Source organism: Dermacentor albipictus, chromosome 9 (genome assembly GCF_038994185.2).
Source record: "Dermacentor albipictus isolate Rhodes 1998 colony chromosome 9, USDA_Dalb.pri_finalv2, whole genome shotgun sequence".
NCBI lineage: Eukaryota > Metazoa > Arthropoda > Arachnida > Ixodida > Ixodidae > Dermacentor > Dermacentor albipictus.
Genome location: NC_091829.1, coordinates 40,663,430 through 40,689,226, shown reverse-complemented (window position 1 = coordinate 40,689,226; position 25,797 = coordinate 40,663,430). Strand labels below are relative to the sequence as shown.

At 46.2% G+C, this 25,797-nt stretch overlaps 4 protein-coding genes across 9 annotated transcripts; 2 read left to right on the top strand and 2 right to left on the bottom strand.

The window, feature by feature from the left end:
• The first annotated feature begins 389 nt into the window (after positions 1-389).
• Positions 390-24,652, top strand: LOC135916509 (heat shock protein 68-like). Of its 6 annotated transcripts, none has more exons than XM_065449900.2 (2): positions 390-476; positions 22,386-24,652. In XM_065449900.2, exon 2 carries the CDS (start codon positions 22,636-22,638, stop codon positions 24,547-24,549), a length of 1,914 nt encoding a protein of 637 aa, XP_065305972.2. In that variant the 5' UTR covers positions 390-476; positions 22,386-22,635; the 3' UTR covers positions 24,550-24,652. The 6 variants fall into 6 exon arrangements, with proteins under 6 accessions (XP_065305972.2, XP_070381454.1, XP_070381453.1 ...); XM_070525353.1 differs by lacking the exon at positions 390-476 and adding an exon at positions 7,740-8,102 and having other exon boundaries at positions 22,392-24,652; XM_070525352.1 differs by lacking the exon at positions 390-476 and adding an exon at positions 7,740-8,102.
• LOC139049661 (heat shock protein 68-like) lies at positions 1,087-3,445 on the bottom strand. Its single transcript, XM_070525348.1, has one exon. The coding sequence runs from the start codon at positions 3,301-3,303 to the stop codon at positions 1,390-1,392; it is 1,914 nt and encodes a 637-aa protein (XP_070381449.1). The 5' UTR covers positions 3,304-3,445; the 3' UTR covers positions 1,087-1,389.
• On the top strand, positions 4,210-4,830 carry LOC139049827 (alpha-crystallin A chain-like). The gene has a single exon (XM_070525645.1). The coding sequence runs from the start codon at positions 4,210-4,212 to the stop codon at positions 4,828-4,830; it is 621 nt and encodes a 206-aa protein (XP_070381746.1).
• On the bottom strand, positions 20,688-21,323 carry LOC139049826 (alpha-crystallin A chain-like). The gene has a single exon (XM_070525644.1). It carries the CDS (start codon positions 21,321-21,323, stop codon positions 20,688-20,690), a length of 636 nt encoding a protein of 211 aa, XP_070381745.1.
• Positions 24,653-25,797: the final 1,145 nt, after the last annotated feature.

Below are 25,797 nucleotides of genomic sequence, written 5' to 3'. Positions count from 1 at the left end.
ACCATTTTAACGTAGCGACGCTGTACGGGAAGTTTTTGGGAGTAAAGAAGGCCAAGTGAACGGTAAGTACTTCTGATACGAACCGGAAAGCAAAACCAACATCGTGGCGCCATGGAAATACCACATCACGGAGGCTATATTACCATGGAAACATTATTTTCCTAAATTTACGTCAGGAGGCAGCACCTCCTCGACCGCTTCTCTTTACATAGGGCGCTTAAACTCAAACGTGCGGCTGTTTGGGTTGGCGTTGTTCGTTTCTTATTATTTCGCTTAGTTTGTGAGTTATAGAACTGAGTTATAACTGAGTTATAGAAACGCTGAGTTATAGAACTAGTGGCAACATCACAAATTTGAAAGCGCCTGGTTGTAAACAGGTTGTAAACTGTGCCAAAACGAGGCCTTCCGAACCGCCAAGCGCAGCATCTTCAGAATTTTGAAACGACAGAGGAATCGGATTCCGTGAATCATCAGAGGTAAGTCATAAAACATTGCTGCAGTGCATCTCACGGAGGAAATAAGGCGCACTTGGTCTCGAGCGCGCGGGCTGCGGGCACGTGCAAACAAAAAGTAAAGAACGTGTTCGGAGAGTCGGGGTTGGTTCACCGGGCACGGACCTTCCATGTCATGGCCTCCTGCATGCCATCAACATCGTTGCAGTATGTGCAGAGGGGGGTGTTCTGCTGATGAGCATTCACACTGTGATGAATGCTCATCTTGGTCGAGTACAAAGTATAGCGTAAATTTATGGCAGACCACGCAGCTTCCGTACAGCAAAATGTGCATCCAGCTATTGCAAGACCAAGGTGCTTATGTCACTGTTTCTCCATATGAATAGAATGGCAAATAATATGCCCACCGGCCGTGTTAATACTTCAAGAGTTGTACCATGGTGATATTTAATAGCTGTAAGGTGGTATTAATACTTACCTATGCCGTGCACCCTTGAACATAAGTAGCTGATGCAGCGCGCCTATAATATACTAAACGAAATATTTTTTAGACCATAACCGCACGATTGGCCAAGTAAGCACAACAATGTGGAAACTGAAGGGCAATCAACCTTCCGAATGAAAGCAAAAATAATCATGCGAACAAAATGCCGTTTATTGAAACACCACAAGAAAGGTACAAGATTTTATATACAATGGCAAGAGGTGTTCATTATAAAGGTATCACATGGTTTTATCACAGAAACTGTTGTTTGCTACAACACCACAATAAAGGTACAAGATTTTATGTACAATGCCAAGTTTTGGTCACTATAAAAGCATCACATGGTGTTATCACAGAAAATGCTGTTCACTCAAACACCACATGAAAAGGAACTGACGATTAGGTATTCACAGGTTATTTACATATTAACTAGCTATAGGTGCTGTCCATGACTTAGTCCACTTCCTCCACAGTGGGTCCCGTGTGGTGAGGTGTTGACCCGTGCTTTGGTCCTTGCGGTTGGTGCAGTTTGCTCATGATGGGCATGCAAGCCTGCTGAAGTTCCTTAAGACGATGCTCGTACTCTTCTTTCTCGGCCAGGTTGTTGCTGTCGATCCACGAGATGGTTTCACGACACCTGGATAGCACAGAGTCCTTCTCGGAGGATGTTAGCTTGTCCCCGGCTTCTTCGGCAGCCTGCTTGACGCCATAGATGTAAGACTCTAGGGAGTTCCTAGCAGCCACCCTCTCGCGCTGTGCATCGTCTTCCTGCTTGAACTTTTCGGCCTCAGCAAGCATGCGCTCGATATCCTCCTTGGAGAGTCGACCCTTGTCGTTGGTGATGCGGATGCTCTCCTGCTTGCCAGTGCTCTTGTCTCGGGCCGAGACCTGCAGGATGCCGTTGGCGTCCATGTCGAAAGTGACTTCTATCTGCGGAACTCCTCTAGGTGCTGGTGGAATGCCATTCAGGTTGAAAGTTCCCAACAGATGGTTGTCTTTAGTAAGAGCACGTTCACCTTCGTAAACCTGGATGGTGACCGCAGGTTGGTTGTCCGAGTACGTGGTGAACGTCTGGGACGTCTTGCAGGGAATGCGCGAGTTGCGCTCCACGATGCGGGTCATGACCCCGCCTGCTGTCTCGATTCCCAATGACAGCGGCGCCACGTCAACCAGCAGCACGTCGCGAATGGTGTCGCTCGAGTCTCCGCTCAGCACAGCTGCCTGCACCGCGGCACCGTACGCCACTGCTTCGTCCGGGTTGATCCCCATGGAGAGTTCCTTGCCTTTGAAGAAGTCCTTGAGCAGCTTCTGAACCTTGGGGATTCGAGTAGAACCGCCCACGAGCACGACGTCGTGGATCTGCGACTTGTCCATTTTAGCGTCGCGAAGGGCTCCCTCCACGGGTTCGAGTGTGCTGCGGAACAGGTCCATGCAGAGCTCCTCGAACCTGGCACGGGTGATCTTGCTGTAGAAGTCAATGCCTTCGAAGAGCGCGTCGATCTCGATGCTCGCTTCGGCAGAGCTCGACAGCGTCCTCTTGGCGCGCTCGCAGGCAGTGCGCAGTCTTCGAAGAGCTCGAGAGTTCACCCTGAGATCCTTGCGGTGCTTCCGCTTGAATTCCTGCACGAAGTGCTCCACCATCCGGTTGTCGAAATCTTCGCCTCCCAGGTGCGTGTCACCTGCCGTAGAGCGCACTTCGAACATGGAGCCCTCGTCGATGGTCAGCACGGAAACGTCGAAGGTGCCGCCACCCAGATCAAAGATGAGGACGTTCTTCTCGCCACGCAAGTTCTTATCGAGGCCATAGGCCAGCGCTGCTGCCGTGGGTTCGTTGATGATACGCAGCACGTTGAGACCAGCGATAGCACCAGCATCTTTCGTGGCCTGTCTCTGGGAATCGTTGAAGTAAGCTGGCACCGTGATGACGGCGTCGCTCACCTTTTTTCCCAGATACGCCTCGGCAGTCTCCTTCATCTTGGTCAAAACCATAGCGCTGATCTCCTCCGGGTTGAAACGCTTGCGTTCGCCTTTGAACTCGACGCTGATCTTCGGCTTGCCTCCGTCGTTTTCCACCTTGAAGGGCCAGTGCCGGATATCGTCTTGGATCTTGGGGTCGTCGTAGCGGCGCCCGATCAGCCTCTTGGCATCGAACACCGTGTTCTCGGGGTTCATGGCCGCCTGTGCCTTGGCTGCATCGCCGATCAACCGCTCCGTGTCCGTGAAGGCTACGTAGCTTGGCGTCGTGCGATTGCCCTGATCGTTGGCGATGATCTCGACGCGACCGTGTTGGAATACGCCCACGCAGGAATACGTGGTGCCCAGGTCGATGCCGATGGCTGGGACGTCTGATTGCATGCGGCTAGGCATGATGAGTGTTTTGTGACAGTTGCGTTCTGCTTCAGAACTATTGCTCTCGTGATTCAAGTCACAAGTCTGGCGGGAGCACCTTCGGCGCGCGATTTATACTGTTGGCGCGCTTTTCTAGAAACGCCCAGAAGCTTCGCGAGCCACTTCAACCAATGGGAGCAAAGTGCAGTGGTGACGTCATACTAGTCGTTCTGCGATTGGTCCACCGCACGTAGAAGCCTCGAGAAAGCTCTCGCGTCGTCTGCTACTGCTTACGAAAAAAAGTATAACCAGTTATTTGCCATTTTGAAAAAGCAACGGGTTTAACAGCTCAGTAGAACCAGACAGAACGTTTTTAGCTGTTTCATGCACAAAATTGGAATCGGGTAATATTCACTGAGATGAGTGATCCGTGATACAAGAACCTGTAGCAGACGACAGGAGCCTAGGCACCTAGGCGAATAACAAACACAACTGAATACGGCTAGTTGCCTCGAGGTTCGGTCATTAATGCCGCCGAGAATGTGCGTGGATGGCAAGTTTTATTTTCAGCGTGTTTTGTGGCGAGCAGTTCAAACCTACATATGTACACTTGAATTCCCAGCTTGCCGAAATGATCGGGACGATGCGAGAATATTCGAGAGCCTACGCGATCGTTTGGAGGTGGGAGAGAGGCCGTAAATGAGGCGGTGACAACTGACGTAGTAGTCCTCCTCTCTGCCATTCTCGAAGTTTCGCGTTCTTTCCGTTGCGTCGCCACCTCGCGTATAAATCGCGGCGTCGTCTGCTCGCCGTCAGATTGAGTTGTACGATCACAATCGAGTTGACGTACGATCGAGATCTGAACTTGCGTTCGCCTTGCTTGTACCAGTTCTTGCTTGGAATCCACTGAATATCTACGACGTTGCCGCTGCAAAGTACTACATCATGGTGCGCCTGATGCTGTACCCGCTCTTCAGCGATGTGGACGACCTGTTCTCTCCACTCGAGGTTCTGGACCAGCTAACTGGCGCGATGCGGTCCGCGGTGCGTCAGGCGGACAAGAAAACGAAGCAGACGACTTCGGATCGCAGTTCCAGCTGCCTGTGTCTCCGCGGCGCCGCGCTCCCCGGCAGCCCTCGGAAGCGTGCGCAGAGCCTCGCTGAAGACACGAGAAGCGATTCACCGTACGATTCCAAGTTCGTTTTGAACTGCAACGTTCGCGGCTACAAGCCTGAGGAAATCTCCGTCAAGGCGGTTGACGACTGCATCGAGGTGAGGGCGAAGCACGAGGAAGAGAGCGAGGACGGTTCTAGCTACGTGAAGCGCGAGTTCACCCGGCGGTTCACCCTCCCCGAAGGAGTGAAAGCCGAGACGGTCACCTGCGCCCTGCTGTCGTCCGGCGTGCTGGCCATCGAAGCGCCCAAGCCGGAGCCTCCCAAAAAGAAGCCGAGGACGATTCCCATCGTAGTTGAGTCGTCGAAGCCGATCGCGGCGGCGGCGGACCAGACTAATAAGGAGGCGGAAAAACCCAAAGAAGACACCGCCGAAGCTGCGCAGGCGTCGTGAAGAGAACATTCCTGCATTTTGTATTGTTGTCATCTTTAGGATCATGTCTTTCCGTTCGCAAAGTGCCTCGAATTGCGGCAACTTCACCATCAAGCGTAATGCAAAGTCTAATAAACGGGTATTTCATCCCAAATTGAGGTAGCGGCATATTGTTGTTTATTCCTGAGCCTGACCGTAAAGCTGTTGCTGGCGGACAGGCGTCTAATTACTGTACGCACTCAGCTGCAAACATTTGCGGAATGTGCAATTAGAGAAAAATAATCTAGCTTGTTGTAGCAAATGCATCCTCTTAATAATTTTGAACTGTCGACATATTTAAAAGTTGTCTGTCCCAGGCTGCATATTATCCTCCTTGAGCTGGCTTATCCGAAGCAGCAGAAATTACTAGCACGACAAACCGAAACACATATTCAACTTATTAACTGAGATCCAGTAATGAACTTCTTCAATAAATACTTTGCAGCAAATATTGCAATTTACTACTTGTAACCGGCGGGTTGGCAAGAAGTATCCACTTGAAATAAATTTCCAAGATGACTTTTCAAGATAGTATTTCCCAAAGCCCATTTCTATGAATAAGGAGATAGCAACCATGCAAAATAATATTATTCTTTGTCACCGTAATGTATCTATTTTAGGCACTTGTTTCACTGTCTGCCTTTAGAAACTGCATTTATATGGTGATTTGTACTTGTTTTAGTCCCATGTGATGGTCAAGCATGTGTATATAGCACAGACAGTTATATTAGTGTAATTACTACAGAGCATAATTGTAACCACAGAAAATTCCTAGGTTTGTACATTATATATCCCCTTCAGTACCAATTAATAATGTCCACTCAACATTTAGTTCCATATCATATTTGCTGTACATTCAGAATTGCAAAAATCATACAGCTTGAGAATGAATTATAAATTGTCAATACTTCGGTGAGCTTTTTCAGGTTTAAAGAAAGTGTACTTTATGTGAGAACTGTTTAAATGAATGTTGAAGACAATATAAACTATTTTGTGTCTAGTATACTTGGAAAGCACCTTAGATTTAGACACTTAAATATATCCCTGATGTAAAGAAATTGAAAACAATGAAAGAAGGGAGCTCACTACACGAAGACAAGCTGACACTGCAAGGGTAAACATCGAGCCCTCTACCTTCGAACTTATTTTACCAGAAGACTTCACATTTATTATTCAGACTTGCAGCACAAGTCCAATCAGAAGTGCTTCAAGATGTTTGCCACACATTTTAAATATACTTTTAATCATGGCTTTTGACTTTGATGCACTACCTTTGCATGCGCAATAGTGCACATAGCACTTAAAGGGTATATAAAGGAGAAAATTAGGGCTAAATGATAAAAAAATAGAAAGAAAAATGAGTGAAAAGCTTTACTGCTATGTTTTTATGCGGCCTAGTGCACATATCTAATCTAATCATCTAATCCTTTCGTCTTCGTTGTGCAGCTTTTCTTCGTCCTGCTGTGTTCCGTGGCAGGGGTGCGCACGGACCATCCTGACCACGCCAGCTTCGCGCAGGCCAACCAGACCGGCGCACGAGATATCATGGTCAAAAATATGCACCTTCAGGATGGTTTTCACGACTCACCATGGGACAGCAGGATACGTCACTCGACAGTGCCTGCGCAGCTGCACGGCCAACAAGCAGCGCCTCACCACAGCACCTATATAAAAGGCCTCCCTCGGCACAACGGCTTCATCGGGCACGGCAGCGCAGTTGCGATGGTGGCATCTAATCCTTTCGTCTTCGTTGTGCAGCTTTTCTTCGTCCTGCTGTGTTCCGTGGCAGGGGTGCGCACGGACCATCCTGACCACGCCAGCTTCGCGCAGGCCAACCAGACCGGCGCACGAGATATCATGGTCAAAAATATGCACCTTCAGGATGGTTTTCACGACTCACCATGGGACAGCAGGATACGTCACTCGACAGTGCCTGCGCAGCTGCACGGCCAACAAGCAGCGCAGTTGCGATGGTGGCATCTAATCCTTTCGTCTTCGTTGTGCAGCTTTTCTTCGTCCTGCTGTGTTCCGTGGCAGGGGTGCGCACGGACCATCCTGACCACGCCAGCTTCGCGCAGGCCAACCAGACCGGCGCACGAGATATCATGGTCAAAAATATGCACCTTCAGGATGGTTTTCGCGACTCACCATGGGACAGCAGGATACGTCACTCGACAGCGCCTGCGCAGCTGCACGGCCAACAAGCAGCGCCTCACCACAGCACCTATATAAAAGGCCTCCCTCGGCACAACGGCTTCATCGGGCACGGCAGCGCAGTTGCGATGGTGGCATCTAATCCTTTCGTCTTCGTTGTGCAGCTTTTCTTCGTCCTGCTGTGTTCCGTGGCAGGGGTGCGCACGGACCATCCTGACCACGCCAGCTTCGCGCAGGCCAACCAGACCGGCGCACGAGATATCATGGTCAAAAATATGCACCTTCAGGATGGTTTTCGCGACTCACCATGGGACAGCAGGATACGTCACTCGACAGCGCCTGCGCAGCTGCACGGCCAACAAGCAGCGCCTCACCACAGCACCTATATAAAAGGCCTCCCTCGGCACAACGGCTTCATCGGGCACGGCAGCGCAGTTGCGATGGTGGCATCTAATCCTTTCGTCTTCGTTGTGCAGCTTTTCTTCGTCCTGCTGTGTTCCGTGGCAGGGGTGCGCACGGACCATCCTGACCACGCCAGCTTCGCGCAGGCCAACCAGACCGGCGCACGAGATATCATGGTCAAAAATATGCACCTTCAGGATGGTTTTCGCGACTCACCATGGGACAGCAGGATACGTCACTCGACAGCGCCTGCGCAGCTGCACGGCCAACAAGCAGCGCCTCACCACAGCACCTATATAAAAGGCTTCCCTCGGCACAACGGCTTCGTCGGGCACGGCAGCGCAGTTGCGATGGTGGCATCTAATCCTTTCGTCTTCGTTGTGCAGCTTTTCTTCGTCCTGCTGTGTTCCGTGGCAGGGGTGCGCACGGACCATCCTGACCACGCCAGCTTCGCGCAGGCCAACCAGACCGGCGCACGAGATATCATGGTCAAAAATATGCACCTTCAGGATGGTTTTCGCGACTCACCATGGGACAGCAGGATACGTCACTCGACAGCGCCTGCGCAGCTGCACGGCCAACAAGCAGCGCCTCACCACAGCACCTATATAAAAGGCCTCCCTCGGCACAACGGCTTCATCGGGCACGGCAGCGCAGTTGCGATGGTGGCATCTAATCCTTTCGTCTTCGTTGTGCAGGTGAGACGATATGGTTTATGCTTTCGATCAAACGACCCATTTCTGCTATTGCTGCCGTGCCCACGGTCTCTCCTTTCCGCTGACTCGGTCGGTTGTATTTTGATTTGCATCGACATCACATTGTATTTGAGAGAACTGCTATTGTTGTGCGGTGATATAGAATCCAACCCGGGACCTGACATAAACCAGATTGCCAAACAACTTAAGGACATAGCCGCTGACATTAAAGATATTAAAGAGGGACGCCTTGTTCAGATGGATCAAAAGTTAGACGTATTAACAGCAATCGAGGCAAAGGTGTCATTCTTTGAATGTGAGATAACAGATATGAAGGTGCGCTTGCAAAGACTTGAAGAGAGAGCCGAAGACTTAGAAAATCGGAGCAGACGAGCAAACCTATTAGTATATGGCCTCCCTGAAACAGAGGGAGAAAGCAGTGAAAGCCTAGAAACGGCTGTGAACGACAACATAATTAAGAACACCCTTGGTCTGGAACCCGTTGGTATTGAGCGCATCCACCGTTTAGGTAGATATTCAAGAAATAAAACCAGACCAATCATATTCAGGCTTCTCGACACTAGACATAAGACTCAAATATTGCGAAAAGGCTACAAGCTCAAAGGCTCCAACCTGTCTATCGGAGAGGATTTCAGCCGCAAAATGCGGGAGACTAGAAAAAAACTCTGGGATAGTGCAAAACCCAATCGGGAAAAACACGAAAAGGTCTCTTTATCCTATGATAAGCTCTACATTAATGATCGCGTATTCGTTTGGGATCACGAAAAAAATGAAAGGGTGTCACTACAAAAAAACATAGAAAGAAATCGTCCATCAACCCGAAGTCAAACAAATTTAAGACCCTAACAAAGAAACTTGAGACCCTAACAGTGCTTAACATAAATGCGAGAAGCATAGTAAACAAGGTAGAACTCCTGGAAGGACTGTTACTTGAACACAATCCGGATATAGTGGCCATCACTGAAACCTGGCTATCCCCAGATATCTTCAATCACGAGATATCTCCACCAGGTTACTCTGTTATCCGTAAAGATAGGCTGTCTCGTGGTGGTGGCGTGGCCCTACTTCTTAAGAATGATATTCCATTCGTTCCACTCCCGGAAGTCTCCAACGCGGAGGCTGTATTTTGTAAAATATTGTACAATGATACTGGCATATTTACTGGTTGCGTCTATCGAAGCCCTACTAGTGGATCCGAAGGCGTGCTTGCTTTACAGGAGTATATGCAATTCCATGTTCGTACTAGTAGAGTGATCCTCATGGGGGACTTCAATTTACCTGATCTGAACTGGAGTACCATGCACTACACTTCAGCCACATCCGCAGCACTTACCGATTTAATGCTAAACTTCAACCTCAACCAGGTAGTCGACCAGCCAACTCGCTCACAAGGCTCTACGAATAGCATACTTGATCTCATACTCATAAGTAACCATTTCCCACTTCACGCAATTGAGATGTCAATAGTCGGTGGTATATCGGACCACGACATACCTAAATGTAAGCTCTCGCTTGAAGGCAACATAAAGAAGCTAAACCTGGAGCGTGCTGTACTTGATTTTCGCAGAGCAGCTCATGACTGTATCGTCACTCACCTGGCACACGAGTTTGATGCTTTTCTCCAAGCAGCTTCAGAACCGTGTTGTGACGTCAACACTTTGTGGCATCAATTTAAGTCAGTCGTGCTACACTGCACAACAAACTTCATCCCGATGAAGCGTTGCAAACCACAAAAGAAAAACCCATGGATATCGCGTGAGGTCCTTCAAGCGAAGCGTAAAGTAAAACGACTTAGACATACTATTAAAAGAAAAGGGCCGAATCAATCTCTGAAAGACAATCTGACCTCCGCTCTTGCTGACTTCAAAGGAAAGTTAAAAAATGCAAAACATCACTATTTCAGCACAACATTCCCCAACTTCATTACCAACACTCCACACAGGTTTTGGAAATACTTTCGCCCGTGTTTAGGTGTGTCACCCGAATGGTCTCTAGAAGAGAAAACAGCTCGAGCAAACACATTCAACAAATTTTTCTTCTCGGTTTTCACTTCAGACAATGGCTTACTTCCCTCCCTACCCTGCCCACCTAAAACCATCGATTCATTGAGCATTACGAATGCCGGTATTCTTAATCTGTTGCTTAATATCGATATCAAGAAAGCTAACGGGCCAGATGATATCCCGAACGAATTTTTAAAAACGTATGCAGAATGGTGTAGCCAATACCTTGCCATTATATACCGCAAATCACTCGAGTCCGCACAACTACCAGATGACTGGAAAAAAGCGAAGGTAATTCCAATACATAAATCCGGCGACAGCAACGAACCTTCCAACTACAGGCCAATCTCACTTATCAGCACATCTTGTAAAATATTGGAACATATTATCTTCAAACACATCACTACATTTCTCGAGCAAGAACACATATTAATACCTCAACAACACGGCTTTAGAAGTGGCCTCTCAACAGTAACACAACTAACCGAAGTGGTCCATGACCTTGCGCTCAGCCTAAACAACCGAAGCCAGACAGACATGATCCTCCTCGACTTCAGTAAAGCGTTTGATTGTGTAAGCCATGTAAAATTAGTTGCAAAACTGGAGGCTGCAATCGGAGGTGGTCAGATTACTGCATGGATAAAAAACTTCTTATCACATCGAACACAATATGTTATTATAGATAACACCCCTTCCAGGTCTGTAGCTGTCACCTCCCGTGTTCCCCAAGGGTCAGTACTGGGCCCATTGCTATTTTTGATCTTTATTAACGACATTGCTGCTAACATTGAATGTGACATTAAGCTCTTCGCGGACGATTGTATTATTTATAAAGAAATTCTCAGTTACGCAGACCACTTATTATTAAACAGAGCACTCGATTTGGTGTGCAATTGGTGTAAAGAGTGGCAAATGTCAATTAACACCACTAAATCTGTATGCATGTCCTTTACAACAAAAAAGAAGCCTTCAGAATTTTCTTACGCCCTCGGTGGCACTTGCCTGAATAAAGTAAATAACCACAAATACCTAGGTTTGACATTCTCTTCTACCCTTTCTTGGAACTTACATATTGATAATATTACCTCAGTCGCATTACGCAAGCTTTTTTTCCTTAGACGATGTTTACGCCTTGCACCGAAACACACCAGACTACTAGCCTATACAACTTTTGTTCGCCCCGTCTTAGAATACGCTAACATCATCTGGTTTCCACACACATCAACTAACATATCAAAACTAGAAAAGGTGCAAAGAAAAGCTGTGAGGTTCATTTTTAACAAATACAGTCCCTATGACTCCCCTACAAGCCTCTTAGCTGATGCAGGTCTTAAAACACTATCTGTTAGGGCCAGACACGCCCGCTTAAAATTCATCTACCAACTAATGCACGACAGTTATAAGATAGATCGAACTAAGTACGTTACTTTGTCTACATCACGCCTGTCGCGAAAAAATCACCCGTTTACACTAAACCAGTACAGTATTCGCAATGACACGTTCAAGTTTTCACTTTTCCCACGTGCGATCAGGGAATGGAATCTCCTCCACTCAGACATAGTTTCCTCTCCGTCGCTTTCATCATTCATCAACCTACTGGAGACATCAAACAGAGAAGACGCCACTTAACACACCCACATATCCTAATCTTAACCCACATATCTGTAATACTTATTTCTGTGCGTGGAATTTATGCATTTCAGACCCCAAACTCGCCGCTTCTGCGCGGTTGTCTGTTGGCTGTATAAGTTCTCTGATCTTACAAGTGTCATTCATTCGCTATTTTTTATATAAATTATAGTAATACAATATTGTTATATTGTTATACTAACTACATTGTTATATTGTTATGGCCATATTGTTATACCAACCAAAAGTATTGTACTAATGGTGATTTCTGCAGTAGTTAAGGAAGCGTTTTTCCTTTTTTTTTTCTTTTATGTACCATGTAACATGACCTGTTTGTTTCTTTCTGTAAAATTGTGCCCACCTGCTTTGGTCTGAACTGAGACTGGCAGTATTACAAATAAATAAATAAATAAATAAATATAGTAGTTTGGCAACATTTGCACAGTTTCGAAACCTATAACACAGCAGTGCATTAAAAGCCCCTCATGCAACACAGCTAGGTCAAGACCAGGGTCAAATAATGCTACCTTCTAAGACTGTACAGTTGTCCAGCTTGTCAAACAAGGTGGATGGCACTGTTGTTTACAATCAAAAAGGGCAACACTTGCAGTCTTGTGAAGCTTATCCTAGTAATCTCTCTGCGTCCATAAACATCGTGAACACGCGAGCGATTCCAATGAGAAAAAGAGTATGTGCATTCATGAAGACCGCTTTAAACAAATCAAGCAGTAGACAACGCACGAGACGCAAGAAGCGAAATGAAAGACAATGAGCTTGCAGGTAGAAATGCTGCGTAAACTGCGGGAGCAGTGCAGTGTGCAGCAAACTCATTGAACGATGGGTTATGGACAGGTTGAACTTAGGTGAGCTTAATTATTTGCACCCAAACAAGGTCCGGAATTATCCGGGTAATACATCATGTATTGAGAACCTGGAACTTTTTTTCTTTTCTTTTGTAGACATTTCTATATAGTGCGTATCAACATTCATTTGCAGTAAAGTATACTTATTCATCCAGCACTTAGAAATTGTAGCATATAACTTTGCTATTTCACCCACTGCAATGCATCAGTGTATTTGTGCTGCTAAGGCCACAGGTTTGATTCCAAGCTATCATGTCCACATTTTGATGAAGGTGGTTTGCGAGAATGCTTGTGTATGAGTGCGCAATAAATGCACAATTGTGCACGATAAATGAAGCCTCCAGGTTATCAGAACTAATATCCGGAGCGCTCCACTGTGAAATCTTGCCTAGCTTTGAGACGTTAAAACGGGGGATCAATCATTCATTGCCACTGCCTCATCTACTGTCAGTAGAGCATCTAGCACAATACTTAGAGCAACTCTTCCAGTTGTCTACAAGTGCTATATGTACACATGGAGTATACTGGCATCAATACATCAATAGATTCTGCTGAAATTGCTGCAAGCTGCATATGTATAGCTCTAATAAGCTAAGTGATACTTACTGTGACGTGAAATTGTTACAGTCTCAGAACAAGTGGCGAAGTTTTCTTTGCTTAGCCCACCAAGGTTTCACATCCTTCCATTTGTCGGTCACCATCTCGCCACATGTAGTTGTGGATTAGTATAAACATATGCTTACCAAATACGAGCCACAGCAAACCGGTCTATAAGATCACTGTTGACCTACAAAGTAGGGCCAGGGAGCACAGTTCTTTTGTGCATAACTAAGCAATAAATCATGACATAAAACATGCATATTTAATGTCACCTCATGGCTAGGTATGTCTAATGCACACAGACCTAATAATGAAATAATGCATAATATTGAACAGCTTCCTTGAATTGTTTTAATATTTGTCCTACTCCCCCTTGGGCCACTGCATCTGTTCCTGTTTCGAGCTGATTCCCTAGAATGGGTATGTGCCACTGTGATACAAAGAGTATAGATGCGTGAAATTGATGTTGATGTGTGTATTGTAAGAAAGCGGTATAACAACATATCTCTTGTTATAGCACACCAGGCATGTGCTCCCACCAAAATTTATCTGTTCATATACAGACCGCCCCTCCCACCCCCCGAAAAAATACTTATGCCACTGTGCTATGCCACTGTTCACTGTTCAAATACTATGCCACTGTTCATTACATCACCACACCGACATCTCACAGTGTACATCTATGTCCGCTGACGTTTGCATTTCAACATAAATTGTGAAAGGTGTACAGGGCATAAACATAAACATTGCATGGCATTAAAGTCATGAACTCCACAGTGCACAAACATTGAATCAAATTACAGATTGCATAAAATAAATTGACAATTGTACATGCCGCATTTAGTTGTATAGCTTTTAACTAAATGCTTCATGACCGCTTTCCTTCACATAGATTCCGTGACTGTTAGATCAGCATGATTTTTTACTCAGTCTGACGTTAGCAAACTTCTTTAAATAGGTATGGTAACACTTGGTTGTTCTACTCATGCAATGAGCAATATCAATGTATATATATGTATCTCAAGAATCATGGAATTCTCTGCAGCAGTTGACACACATCCGCTAGCTCTGTATTGACAAAGTTGGTGCATTCTGTATGTGTGGTAACGATCACCACAGAGTTTCTCGCTAGTGAGAAATTCTCTGACTACCACAGCGGCAAATTCCTGCGACACTCACCTTATTATAAAGAATGAGCTGGTGCAAGAAATACTCTCAGACTGCATAGCATGCTCTTCACAAGGTGTAGTGGAAACATATTTGATACTAGGGATTAACGGGAGGAGCAGGGGGTGTAAGGGCTACACTTATTTCTCTTCATATTGATTAAATGCCCCCCTTGTACGGAGGTGGGCCATATCAGTCTGGCCTTGCGCATTTCTTATGATCCTTTTGTGCCAAAATAATGAGTGCTATTGGTTTCATTGTGAATTTATTTCTTAATGCATGGACAACACACACACCTGTAGTACGCTTGTAGTCTTCAACACAATTGCTGTCACCGCTGTTTAGGCTCATTTCAGCAGCACCCTCATTCACGCAAATGACATGCTTTTGCAAAATTAAGACCTTATTTATATATTCAGCTGTTGTCAACACCCAAATATCATGCTTTGTAAGTCCACTACTCAATATTAATGTTTCAGCTTGCTATCGCACTATTGCTTCCTTGATGGCTGTAGTATCCCTTGTTATTGGCAGCTACCTAAAGAAGAACAGTGACAAAGAAGATTGCTACTTAGCAGAACTGCACTCTACTCATCCCTTAAGATCCATCTTTGCTTTTTAAGGTGGCTCTAAACTGTACTTTTTCAGTGTACCGGTGGTTTTATTGATGCGAAAGTGTCAAAGGCTGCTCACTGAGTGGAAAAGCTGGCATTTGGTGCCTGTAGCATCGAAACGGCACCTAAATTCCCATTGGCTGTGACACCACGGCACGAGCACACCTTGGCATAGCAGAGTGGGTGAAAGGGAACAATTGCTGCAGCAGTAGTGTGCCAGGTGTTGAATGAAGGGAAAGGGCATTGCCGTGACGCCAAATCACTCTCACTCTCGAAAGCCTGTGTTATCTGCATGTTCCTACATCCGTGAAAGCTTTCAGCTGCATTCAACTTCCGCCTCGGTAAGGCCAAATCAAAACGCGCCAAGCATATCAATGCGCTCTCTTGTCCGTGAGTTCATAACTTGAAGGATCGCTCAGTGGCACATGCAATTGGACATTAATGCTTTCGTAGTCAGAACTCATAAGAAGTGCTCATCATTAACAGAATTTTCAAAAAAATCACCCTTGCCAGGTAGCCCAATACTACTTCTTGAACTAGATTACTTTCTGAGGCTGACAATATTTGCATGAGAAATTAACATAAATATTTGAATAATTAACATGATTGTGCTAATTAACTGTTATACTAGGTACGTCGCACCACATATTGCAATTTACAAATTGTAGCCAGTGACTTCTAAAGTCTTATCCACTTAGAACAAATTCTGAGGAAGATACCAGATTCGAGATATGCATGCATTTGCAAAGTTTGCAACGAAATGCATTGGCGTCCGAATAACTTTTGAGGTTCACTGCATAAAACGGTGCTTGGATAAAACAGTAAATGGAACAACGGTGCATTTTTACCCCAAGTTCGACTGCACCTTTTTGAAAACTTGTGCTTGTTTCACAATTCGTTCCCAAGTAGATGTGCCTTGTGAAATTGCTGGCTTCAATTCGTGAATTGTGCAATGTGCACAAAGGTAATTAGTTTAAAATTGATTAGTGAAATTTTGTTAAATAGTCAGTTATGCATCTGATTTCCAGTGTATATATGTAGTGCTGGCCTCTTTGAGTAATCTAGCACAATAAGTAGATTTCTGCTATATGCCAAAGGCGATTTATAAAAATTCTGTCAATGTTAAAATAAAACACTTAGTGTATATAGTTATCCCTCCACCTATATTTACTTATGTCCTCCTATTTCCTTTAGATCTCCTTTATTGTAACCATGGAGTTTCTCACTGTATTACCTAGAGAGAAATCTGGTGCTGCTGCCCTGTGGTATGCATGGGAATGCCGGTATATTGTGACTTCGAATTAGCATCGTTCTCGGAGAAACCAAGACAATTTGAATACTTGCCTGACAAGCACCATTCCCTCTGTCACAATGATTCATTCTGTACTAAAAGAGCACTTAAAAAGCTGTTTAGCTTTATTATTACACAAAAGCATGTTCTGTTTGATTATGAGAACTTGGTATCAGTGGGCCGCTATTGTTGGAGGACAGACAAGATTTGCACTCAATTTGGAACAGTTTGTCATCTGTTCTTGCTTTTCTTCGCTTGGTTATGCATTGTAGGTGAGTAAACTTCATTGGAAGATGTAATATATGTGAATGAAAACGTTTTATGAAGATTTTACTCTAGGAATGCATTATTTGTGTAGCCATATCCACATTTTAGATGAAGCCGCTTACAACAATGGCCAACGCAAGCCTTGCAGACACATATACCATCATTCCCATGACAGCACAGCGCCCCTTTGGGAACTCCCGTAGATTGTGGCGCTAGATTTCCCTCTAGGTGTTCTAGTGGGAAACTCAATGATTGTAACTTTCCTCTCCCCTTTATATAATTTCTTACCTTTTATCTTTTTCATGGCCATGGGACAGTTCAAGTGCCCACTGATCATTGCTTGCCCCTCAAGACATCACCAGCCCCTTCTCTTGAAATATAAGTTTCAAAAGATACTTTGAAATATTGCCTGTCCCGTAGCTCAGTATTATGACTGAGTGGCTTGCAGTAACCATAGATGGAATATTATAGTTTGCATGTTCGTTCTTCCCAAAACTTATGTTTTTCAGTGACAGATCATAAGCACATGACAATCACATACAGCTTGCAACAATATTGCCAGAATTAATGTAAGCCAGCATGCTATGTGGATAAGCAGTAGCACCTCATTATAATGAGGCCATATCTGAGACAAAAGTACCTTCATTATAAGCATAAGATCCGTTACGTGCTTATATTGGAGACAAATACTTTAGATTTTCTTCCGTTATACCCATGTTCATTATACTCAGGTTTGATTGTATGTGGATCAAGAAAATTGCTGAAAACAGTACAGGATTTTATCGGATTCTGCACTGAACCAAGTAGTTAATTAGTATGTGACGTTGACTCACAAATTTTAACATTCCAAAGCAATAGGGGAGCTATGTCACAATATAGGAGAGTGCTTTGAATTAATTTTGACCACCTGAACATTCTTTATTATGCACTAAAAGTTTTACGCACAAGCTCTTTCACACCCCACCTCCATCAGAATGCAGCCATGGTTGCTTGGAATAAAAACTGTGACCTCTTTTCAGAATAACCCATAACTACTGTGCCATCACAGTTGCTGTATTAACAATGCTATATATTCATTTTCTGAGTGACAAATGAGTGACCATTCTTGTTAGGGCAAAAGACTATCCATCTACACTAGGTATGCGTACAGATAAAGAAAACCTCAAGCTTTAAAGACGGGAAACAGGTACGCCTCTAAAGGGGTGCGAGAGTGGGTGGCCAAGCCCTCAGTATTACCTCCTGTGCACCCCCATGGCCTCGGCGTCCCCGTCCAGCATCTAATGTGATAGGGTGCCATTGTGCCCACCCCCAGTGAAGAGAGAAACTCATGCATGTTCTGACCATCCTACAGATATAATGTACCTGGCACCTACCCTGGCAGGAAGGATTTCTCTAAGAATTCCGGTGCCTGTTTGGATGCAAGCAAACACATATCGAGAGATTCAAGCTAACCTTTTAAGCACTGTTCAGTGAGTTTGCTGTGTACTGCACTGAGCTCAACGTTTACACAGTATTCTATAACCACAGGTTTTTCTTTGACCTGGCCTGCCACAACCCAAAGATACCTTTGTGATGGGCTTCAGGAATGTGCATCTTTTTCTCACATTTTATTTATTTATTTATTTATTGGTACCTCAAATACCCCATTTCGGGTTTTACATGAGGGCTGGGCATATTTAGATCATATTTTCAATGAATGCCTTGAACGATGAATGACTGGAGTAGTGCACCGCTTCAGCAGGTAGATGATTCCAGTCTTTCGCTGTTTGAGTGAAGAAAGAGTTAAGATGGGTGGTGGTGCGAGCTGGGGGGGGATAAACAGCCTTTGAATGGCTATGACGGGATGAAGTGCGATGCGCAGGTGTGATCTCGGTCTGGTGAAGCAGTGAGTGATAAAATTTGTAAAAGAGGCACATTCTTGCTGTTTTACGGTGGTGCTCAAGGGTTGGAAGGTTCAGAGATGACTTAAGTTTAGTAACGCTAGTGAGGTAAGAGTATCAGAATGAATTAATCTTGCTGCGCGATTCTGTATGGCTTCTAGTGCTGTTGCCAGGTTAGATTGGTGTGGGTCCCACACTGAGCATGCGTATTCCAGTTTGGGTCAAACAATTGTTAAATATGCGAGTAGTTTTACTGAGGGTGGAACAAGACATAGATTACGGTGCAGGTAGCATAGTACACGATTGGCATCATTGCTAATGCTGCAAATGTGCGAAGACCAACCGAGGTTATTGTACAAATTAATACCTAAGTACTTATAAGAAGTCACAGCACATATTTCCTAACTGGTGAAAACGTAATTAGCTGAAATAAATGATTGGCGATGATGGAAAGTAAGTAGCAACGTTTTTGTGACGTTGAGGGACATTAGCCAATTATTACACCAAGCTTCAATGACATTAAGGTCGGACTGGAGAGTACGAGAATCAGCGTCGTTAGTAATAGTATGATAGATTACACAATCATCAGCAAATAAACGAATTTTGGAAGAACAACCTATCGGTAAGTAGTTAATGTATATTAAGAAGAGTAGTGGCCCCAGGACTGTGCCTTGTGGCACGCATGTGTAATGGTTACGTCTAAGGGTACAGAGAGATGATTGCATGTGCCTCTATACTATATATCGAAGAATTAATTATGTCCCAGCCAAATTACCTAGCTCAAATATATACTGCAAACACCTTTACAATGTAAACCACTACAACGAATTTACTTGTACAACAAAAGAAGCTAGGTGGCCCCTACAACAGATTTGTTCCTTTACCAAAAAAAAAAAACATGTACCAACACCAACACTTTTCTCCGCAGACAACTGAGTTGCGTTCTGCATTAGCACTAGCAATGTACTTGACAAGCATCCCGATGACAGTAAGTGTTTTGGTCCTGCTGCACTGCTCCGGGGATCGCTAAACTGGCACGCTGCTTGTTGTAACATAGAAGCGGGTACTGCGGCTGATGAACATGTTGCAGTTGATGACCACAATTGATAGTGTGTCAGAACTGAACTGACAACCAACCACATCTTCAAGGTGATCTAGGATGAAAAGGATATGAATGACCATGAAGGCAACATTGGTGAAGATCCTGTAAATGAGCCAATGAAATTTCATGGCAAGGGAAGGTGACAGCAGCATTTTAAGATGTGCAGCTTGAATTTGTGTAGTTCCCGCGTATGTGTCGCCACAGCGCATGCACTGCACTGCCGAGTGCCTCAGTGCACTAAGGTCGGTTCTGGTCATATATTCTGTGAGGTGCAAAAAAATGTGCATCTTATTTAGCTAAGTCTGTCGTGAATTCATGCTAAATAAAGATTTTCTTTTCCCTTGTTAAGCATGCTTTAGCCTGTTCAATTGCGAGCACTACGGTAGCGTGATGGTTACAACGAAGTCAGCTGTATATCAAAAGATTCTGGAGGTCCCAAACACTTCATTACGAACGCATTTGACCATATGTATTTAGTACGCTTTTCAGTACATAATTATTAACTTCTGTGCTGTGTGTAGTTATACCAATATAAGATTATGCATGCTTTATTCTTATGTACACAGGATGTCACTGAATGTAAGTTCACATAACTGAGATGTATATATACCTTGCGCATTTGCAGATCCTCGGTCACTATCCCATGTACCGCAAATGTGAACATGTGTAGGGCAGAACCCTCGCCACATATTTTCCAACCAGTTTTACCGCGCTGCCATGGATAGTCACGTCATATTAAAATCATGCACATTACTACCATAATGGACTTTGTGTGTGTATATTTATATATGTATACTCAGATTCTGCAGTCGCATATTTTTGCAGTTGAAGCCTTGCTATTTAAGTAAGGCTTCAGAGTCTGTCTGCAAGAGAGGCAACCTAATTGAAATACAGATCCATCTTCCAGGATCCTGGCTTTTGCGGCGCGCCGGGCCTGGTCGAGGGTCGCCAAATGGCTTCCCGAGTACGGCTGAGCAGCAACTTTGCGGTTTGGGGCAGAAATAAATAACGCCAGTACCTCGCTTTCGGATAAAATATATGTTTATTTTACTTTGCAATATATGCCTGATGGTGAAGTTGCGGTATGTGGAGGCGAACGGAAAGACATGATCCTAAAGATGACAACAATACAAAATGCAGGATTGTTCTTTTCACGACGCCTGCGCAGCTTCAGAGGATCCTTCTTCGGGTTTTTCCGTCTCCTTGTTAGTCTCGTCCGCCGCCGCCGCGATCGGCTTCGACGACTCGACTACGATGGGAATCGTCCTCGGCTTCTTCCTGGGAGGCTCCGGCTTGGGCGCTTCGATGGCCAGCACGCCGGACGACAACAGGGCGCAGGTGACCGTCTCGGCTTTCACTCCTTCTGGGAGGGTGAACCGCCGGGTGAACTCGCGCTTCACGTAGCTAGAACCGTCCTCGCTCTCTTCCTCGTGCTTCGCCCTCACCTCGATGCAGTCGTCGACCGCCTTGACAGAGATTTCCTCAGGCTTGTAGCCGCGAACGTTACAGTTCAAGACGAACTTGGAGTCGTCTGGTGAATCGCTTCTCGTGTCTTCTTCAGCGAGGCTCTGCGCACGCTTCCGAGGGCTGCCGGGGTGCGCGGCGCCACGGAGACACAGGTAGCTGGAACTGCGATCTGAAGTCGTCTGCTTCGTTTTCTTGTCCGCCTGACCAGTGGCCTGACGCACCGCGGACCGCATGGCGCCAGTTAGCTTGTCCAGAGCCCCGAGTGGAGAGAACAGGTCGTCCACATCGCTGAAGAGCGGGTACAGCATCAGGCGAACCATGATGTAGTGCTCTGCAGCGGCAACGTCGTAGAAATTCAGTAGATTCCAAGCAGGAACAGGCACAAGCAAAGCGAACGAAAGTTCAGAGCTCGACCGTACGTCAACTCGATTGTGATCGTACAACTCAATCTGAATGCGAGCAGACGACGCCGCGATTTATACCCGAGGTGGCGACGCAACGGAAAGAACGCGAAACTTCGAGAATAGCAGAGAGGAGGATACCTACGTCACATGTCGTCACCGCCTCATTTACGACCTCTCTCCCATCTCTAAACGATCGCGTAGACTCTCGAATATTCTCGCACCATCCCGATCATTTCGGCGAGCTGGGAATTGTAGTGTACAGTAGGTAGCTTTGAATTGCTTGCCACAAAACACGCTGAAAATAAAACTTGTCAATCCACGCACATTCTCGGCATCATTAATGACCGAACCTCAAGGCAACTAGCCGTATTAAGATGTGTTTGTTATTCGCCTCGGTGCCTAGACTCCTGTCGTCTGCTACACGTTCTTGTATCGCGGATCATTCGTCTCAATTCGTCTCAGTTCATTCCAATTTTGTACATGACACAGTTAAAAACGTGCTGCGAGATTCTACTAAGCCGTTAAACCCGTTTTCTTCTATAACATGGCAAATAACTGCTTTTTCTTTTTTTGTAAGCAGCAGCAGACGACGCGAGAGCTTTCTCGAGGCTTCTACGTGCGGTCGACCAATCGCAGAACGGCTGATATGACGTCACGTCGGGTGTGTGTGTGTGTGTGTGTGTGTGTGTGTGTGTGTGTGTGTGTGTGTGTGTGTGTGTGTGTGTGTGTGTGTGTGTGTGTGTGTAAGTGTGTGTGTTATGCGCCTCAGTGCCTAGGGTCCTGTCGTCTGCTACACGTTCTTGTATCGCGGATCATTCGTCTCAGTAAATATTTCCTGATTCCAATTTTGTACATGAAACAGCTAATAAAGTTCTCTCAGGGTCTACTGAGCATTTAAACTTGTTCTCTTTTTCGAAATGGCAAATAACTGCTTTTTTCTCTCCGTCTCTCTCTCCCTCTTTCTTTTTTTTTTGTAAGCACCAGCAGACGACGCGAGAGCTTTCTCGAGGCTTCTACGTGTGGTCGACCAATCACAGAACGGCTGGTATGACGTCAGGACTGCACTTTTCTCCCATTGGTTGAAGTGGCTCGCGAAGCTTCTGGGCGTTTCTAGAAAAGCGCGCCAACAGCATAAATCGCGCGCCGACGGTGCTCCCGCCAGACTTGTGACTTGAATCACGAAAGCAATAGTTCTGAAGCAGAACGCAACTGACACAAAACACTCATCATGCCTAGCCGCATGCAATCAGACGTCCCAGCCATCGGCATCGACCTGGGCACCACGTATTCCTGCGTGGGCGTCTTCCAACACGGTCGCGTCGAGATCATCGCCAACGATCAGGGCAATCGCACGACGCCAAGCTACGTAGCCTTCACGGACACGGAGCGGTTGATCGGCGATGCAGCCAAGGCACAGGCGGCCATGAACCCCGAGAACACGGTGTTCGATGCCAAGAGGCTGATCGGGCGCCGATACGACGACCCCAAGATCCAAGACGATATCCGGCACTGGCCCTTCAAGGTGGAGAACGACGGAGGCAAGCCGAAGATCAGCGTCGAGTTCAAAGGCGAGCGCAAGCGTTTCAACCCGGAGGAGATCAGCGCTATGGTTTTGACCAAGATGAAGGAGACTGCCGAGGCGTATCTGGGAAAAAAGGTGAGCGACGCCGTCATCACGGTGCCAGCTTACTTCAATGATTCCCAGAGGCAGGCCACGAAAGATGCTGGCGCCATCGCTGGTCTCAACGTGCTGCGTATTATCAACGAACCCACGGCAGCGGCACTGGCCTATGGTCTCGATAAGAACTTGCGTGGCGAGAAGAACGTCCTCATCTTTGATCTGGGTGGCGGCACCTTCGACGTTTCTGTGCTGACCATCGACGAGGGCTCCATGTTCGAAGTGCGCTCTACGGCAGGTGACACGCACCTGGGAGGCGAAGATTTCGACAACCGGATGGTGGAGCACTTCGTGCAGGAATTCAAGCGGAAGCACCGCAAGGATCTCAGGGTGAACCCTCGAGCTCTTCGAAGACTGCGCACCGCCTGCGAGCGCGCCAAGAGGACGCTGTCGAGCTCTGCCGAAGCCAGCATCGAGATCGACGCGCTCTTCGAAGGCATCGACTTCTACAGCAAGATCACCCGCGCCAGGTTCGAGGAGCTCTGCATGGACCTGTTCCGCAGCACACTCGAACCCGTGGAGCGAGCGCTTCGCGACGCCAAGATGGACAAGTCGCAGATTCACGACGTCGTGCTCGTGGGCGGTTCTACTCGAATCCCCAAGGTTCAGAAGCTGCTCAAGGACTTCTTCAACGGCAAGGAACTCTCCATGGCCATCAACCCGGACGAAGCAGTGGCGTACGGTGCCGCGGTGCAGGCAGCCGTGCTGAGCGGCGACTCGAGCGACACCATCCGCGACGTGCTGCTGGTTGACGTGGCGCCGCTGTCGTTGGGAATCGAGACGGCAGGCGGGGTCATGACCCGCATCGTGGAGCGCAACTCGCGCATTCCCTGCAAGACGTCCCAGACGTTCACCACCTACTCGGACAACCAACCTGCGGTCACCATCCAGGTTTACGAAGGTGAACGTGCCCTTACGAAAGACAACCATCTGTTGGGAACTTTCAACCTGAATGGCATTCCACCAGCACCTAGAGGAGTTCCGCAGATAGAAGTCACTTTCGACATGGACGCCAACGGCATCCTGCAGGTCTCGGCCCGAGACAAGAGCACTGGCAAGCAGGAGAGCATCCGCATCACTAACGACAAAGGTCGACTCTCCAAGGAGGATATCGAGCGCATGCTTGCCGAGGCCGAAAAGTTCAAGCAGGAAGACGACGCTCAGCGCGAGAGGGTGGCTGCCAGGAACTCCCTAGAGTCGTATGTCTATGGCGTCAAGCAGGCCGCAGAAGAAGCCGGAGACAAGCTTTCATCCTCCGAGAAGGACTCTGTGCTATCCAGGTGTCGTGAAACCATCTCGTGGATAGACAGCAACAGCTTGGCCGAGAAAGAAGAGTACGAGCATCGCCTCAAGGAGCTTCAACAGGCCTGCATGCCCATCATGAGTAAGCTGCACCAACCACAAGGACCAAAGCATGGGTCAACACCTCACCACGCCGGGCCCACTGTGGAGGAAGTGGACTGAGCGAAATGTAGGCTGTAAAATATCTGTAAAGTAACTGTAAAATACTCATCTTGTCATCTATTTATTGCCATGAAACATACTGTAAATAGTCGTTCATAATAAAGGGACATTTTTTAAAAAATTGTCTTCTGTGAATAATCAGGTGGTGCGACAGCTTCGCTGAATGTCTGTCGTTTCCTCACCTGTGCAATACTATTCTGTGTTATGAAATGCTGAATTTCTGCAATACGTAAACGGCAATGTTTCGCAGTGTAGGTTAATTCAAGGTAAGTATGCAGCATTCACCGTTAGTAATAACCCAATAAGAGGTTACCCTACCTACTAAACTACTTAAGAATTACTCTTAATAGTATACACAATACGTGAGATATATTGCAATGTTACGTACACTGAGTGTAATTCGTATCTTCTAATAGGTAGGCACCAGTTAACTGCCTATAATTGTTTACATAACTTTGGCCAACTTCACATGCCGGTGATTGGAGTGAAAATTTTAAGGCCTCAACAAGGCTCAGGTTTTGCTGATGACAGCAAGTTAAGCAAACTTAAGTAGTGGAAGAAAAGCCTGTTTCTGTGGCGCAGAGTGGTGAATGACCATGAGCAAAAATGGTAGATCAGGAAGTGTGTGCAGCAAAGAAGCGGCAGGGGGTTGGATTCAAAGTGGCATCTACAAGGGGGCACACTGTGGTAGAAAAATGTTACGTGAGCTTACACGTTGGTTAGGATGATGATGAAGGGAATTTCACATTTATCTTCATAGCATGAAGTTCACTGCTTCATGAAAGCTTCGCTTCAAAAATATGCACATGTCCATATAATCCAGTGCTATTTACTGGATGTTTTAAAGAAGTATTCAAGCTATTAGACTGGGAAAGCTTAGGAGTGGGGGTCAGGAATGAATATCTCGTCAACCTTTGTTTTGCTGGTGACATTGTCCTGTTTGTTCATCAACACTGGGGACGAATTACAACACCCGATTGAGGAGCTTAACCGAGAAAGTGAGTGGGGATGAAGATTAATATGCAGAAGACAAGCATAATGTTCAATAGCCTGGCAAGGGAACAAGAATTCAGGATTGCCAGTCAGCCTGTAACGTCTGTGAAGGAGTATGTTTGCCTCGGTCACTCACTCCACAGACGACCTTGATCATGAGAATGAAATTTACAGAAGAATAAAAATGAGTTGCAGTATATATTGACTGGGAGCTTAACACTGTCACTGAAAAGTGTACAATCAATGCGTCCTACC

Excerpts from the sequence above, each read along its gene's own strand:
- LOC139049661 (XM_070525348.1), bottom strand. The coding sequence starts at position 3,303 with ATGCCTAGCCGCATGCAATCAGACGTCCCAGCCATCGGCATCGACCTG.
- LOC139049827 (XM_070525645.1), top strand. The coding sequence starts at position 4,210 with ATGGTGCGCCTGATGCTGTACCCGCTCTTCAGCGATGTGGACGACCTG.
- LOC139049826 (XM_070525644.1), bottom strand. The coding sequence starts at position 21,323 with ATGGTTCGCCTGATGCTGTACCCGCTCTTCAGCGATGTGGACGACCTG.
- LOC135916509 (XM_065449900.2), top strand. The coding sequence starts at position 22,636 with ATGCCTAGCCGCATGCAATCAGACGTCCCAGCCATCGGCATCGACCTG.